The following is a 2,974-nucleotide window of genomic DNA, read 5'->3' on the forward strand; positions in this document are numbered from 1 at the left end:
ATCGCTTGAGGCTGGGAGGTCGGGGCTGCAGTGAGCAGTAACGGCACCACTGCACTCCAGTCTGGGCAACAGAACGAGATCCTATCTCTAAAAAAACAAAGTATGTATTATTTCCTACAAAACCACAATCACGTATTGTAGCTCACAAGCTCAAATAATTTCTGCCTCTCATCAAATACTCAGGAGTTTTTCAAAAACCAATTAACCTCAGAAGGTAGGAGAAATGCTGGACCACGAGGCCATCGCCATGGAAAATGATATTTACATGGCTAAGAATCTGAGTTTCCTGTGAGAAACAACAGAAAAAAATACCCTCCTTGTACAAGGAGAGAAAATACTATTTTTTCCATAAAACCATAAGGGTGTGGGCAGTATAAACCTAAAATTATGCATGAGAGCTTCCCCATCGCTCCGTGTGGGTGCAGAAATGTGTCCTAACTCCCAGCGTGTCTGCTCTCCTGGTGCTGGGACTCTGTGAGAAGTCCTGTGCCTGACACGCTGCATCCCGGCTTTTCTCGTCAGGTGTAGACCAGTGCATGCGGGGTCCAGCTGGGCAGCACCCAAACAGCAAGAGGCCACTGGCTCCCAACGCTGGGCCCTTCTGGCTTTTGGGGGCCCTCTGGGGATGGCTCTGGTCAGCACAGCTCTTTCCTTCTCTGCTGTCACAGGTGGTGCTGGTGGTCTTTCCGAAGCGTTGAGACCCCCCGGGCCAAGTCAAGGCCGACAGCTGGACTCAGCTGCGTCATCTCCCTCACCCCGAGCTTCCTCTGCTCCTTACTCTTCACTGGCTGTCCCGGCACGGCCACCTGCTCCCCAGCAAACCACACGAGTCGTGCTCACTGTGGCTGCGTCCACAGACTTGCCCTCAATCCTCACTGAGGTCCTGGTTTTCAAGGCCATTGCACCTGGGAGGAGACTGAGGTGCTGGCTGGTGTCAGGGCACCTGGGTCTTTCCCATTTGCTCCTGCTCCAAGTGACTCTGTCTGCGGGGTCAGGCTGGGAACCTCTCCCCCATCCACTGCCAGAGGCTCACATTCTGAGCCCAGATACACCCCTCCTAGTCTGCGTCCTGGGAGACCTGAGCTCCTTGGCCCTGGGAAGCTTCAGTGTGACTTTCCTGGCCAGGAGCCTGTCTGACACCCGCATGGAGCCAAGTCCCTGACGTTCAGCTAGAGTTCCGCAGTGTCTGGGTCACCTTCCTTCCTTCCTTCCCGGCCGCCAAGGGCAGGTCTCCCCCATCTTGGCCCCTAGGGTGGGTCCCCCAGGCTGCTTCTTTGTCCCCCACCCAAGTGCTACATTACCCTCACCGTAGGCTAAGGCCTGATAGGAACGCCCTGCAGGGGCTGGGGAATAAGAGAGGTTCCAGGTGCAAATGAAACGCTGGCAGGTACTTAAGTCACCCACTGTACAAAAACAAATTTACCCTTTGCTCTCCGTCGAAAAAGTAAGCTCTGTATGTTCTGTCATCATTTCAGGGAAACCGGCCCCTGAATTACCCGTTTCAGAAGCGTGGCCCCCAGGTGTACAGGGGTTGACATGAGCAGAGGGGAGGGGTCCGAGCCAGAGAGACCAGCTTTGGGCCTAAAGGACACAGGGCTGGACGAACCTGTGGAAGGGGCTCAGAAGGGGGCTGAGGCGTCGGCTCCAGGTTAAAATCCTGTGTGTGATCCTTCAGGCCTTGACAATAGGCTCTACCCAGCGGACCCCCCAGGGATACCGTCCTCTGCACCCAGACTCGGTGCCCAGCTGGTGCGAGGACTCAGGCCCTGGGGGGGTCCAGCCACGTGCTCACTCACACCACGCTTAGCCCAAGTGCCTCTGTTCAGGAGCCTCTACTAGGAACCTGGGGCAGAGGCCTTCCAGTCCCCGCAGCGAGGCCTCCCTGAGGGAGGCTGGGCCCTTCCGCCGGAGGGCCTTTTGTTTAGGGCCCTCTCCGCAGCAGTGAAATGACCTTTGTGTGGGCGGATCCACCTGACCCTTGACCCCAGCGCTGTGCTGGAAAAACGCAAGGGGCGGGCTTCTGTCTTCTACCCTCACAGCAGGTGAGTGTGCCTGACACCCGAGCGCTGCCCAGCCCAGCAGGGCAGCCCTCTGATGTGAGGAGCGCGGTCCCAGAACAGCCACAAGGAACAGAGGCGCTGAGACCACTTGTCAAACAGGTGCCCTATTTTACTAAAAACCACATGTACATTACATTTTACAAAACAGCAACTCTCTGATCTCTCGGTCCCTTCCTTAACCCCATAAAAAGAAGGGGATATTTGGGGACCGATGGGAACAGATCCCCCTCCAAATGCTGAGGCCACCCAGGCATCCCCAGACCCCTGGTCCAGTGCAGGGGAGGGGGCAGCAGAGCCAGCTCACTGCCGCCATCACCCCAGCGTTCCTGGAGCCCGTCCAGAGCCCTCAGTGCCTAACCAGGGCCAGAGGGACCACCCGGGTGGGCCTCAGCTAGACTCACAGCCGCTCCCTGCCTGGGCGGAGTCCAGCCTCAGGGGGAGGAGTGCGGGTACCCATAGTGGTTGTGGTCAGCCTCGCTCAGGGTCAACGTCAGCGACAGGCTGGGCTTCCGTTCCAGCTCCTCCTCCTGCGGACAGTGCTGTGGGGGTCGGACTTTGAAGAAGTCTGAGATGTAGCGGACCTGGCAGAGCAGAGAGAGGTGAGAACGGGCAGGGGGCTGGCCAGGTACCAGGGACACGGGCATGAGCAGGAGGGGGATGAACAGGGTCCCAGGTGGGAGTGAGAGGCCTCGGTGGGCAATGAGAGGAAAAGTGCCTGGGGTGGGAAGGGAGTGCTCGGTGGAGGACCAGTGGGGAGCACTAAGGAGCCGACAGGCCCAGGGAAGAACTGCAGTAGGGCCAGGGGTCCAGGGAAGGACTGGGGTGCCTGGGAAGGGGTACCAGGGGAGGAATGGGGGAGGCAGGGGGGTGCAGGGAAGGACTGGGGTGCCCGGGAAGGGGTACCAGGGGAGGAA

At 58.4% G+C, this 2,974-nt stretch overlaps 1 protein-coding gene across 1 annotated transcript in view; it reads right to left on the reverse strand.

Annotated features, from left to right (window-relative positions):
* Positions 1 to 2,148: 2,148 nt before the first annotated feature.
* The window catches only part of PPAP2C (phosphatidic acid phosphatase type 2C), a 13,327-nt gene continuing 12,501 nt past the window's right edge, over positions 2,149 to 2,974 (reverse strand). The window contains exon 3 of the mRNA XM_011964082.1: positions 2,149 to 2,641. Coding sequence (XP_011819472.1) covers positions 2,492 to 2,641 — 150 coding nt within the window. The 3' untranslated portion in view covers positions 2,149 to 2,491. The remainder of the gene's footprint in view (positions 2,642 to 2,974) is intronic.

The sequence above is a fragment of the Colobus angolensis genome, unplaced genomic scaffold, assembly GCF_000951035.1.
Source record: "Colobus angolensis palliatus isolate OR3802 unplaced genomic scaffold, Cang.pa_1.0 Scaffold64, whole genome shotgun sequence".
NCBI lineage: Eukaryota > Metazoa > Chordata > Mammalia > Primates > Cercopithecidae > Colobus > Colobus angolensis.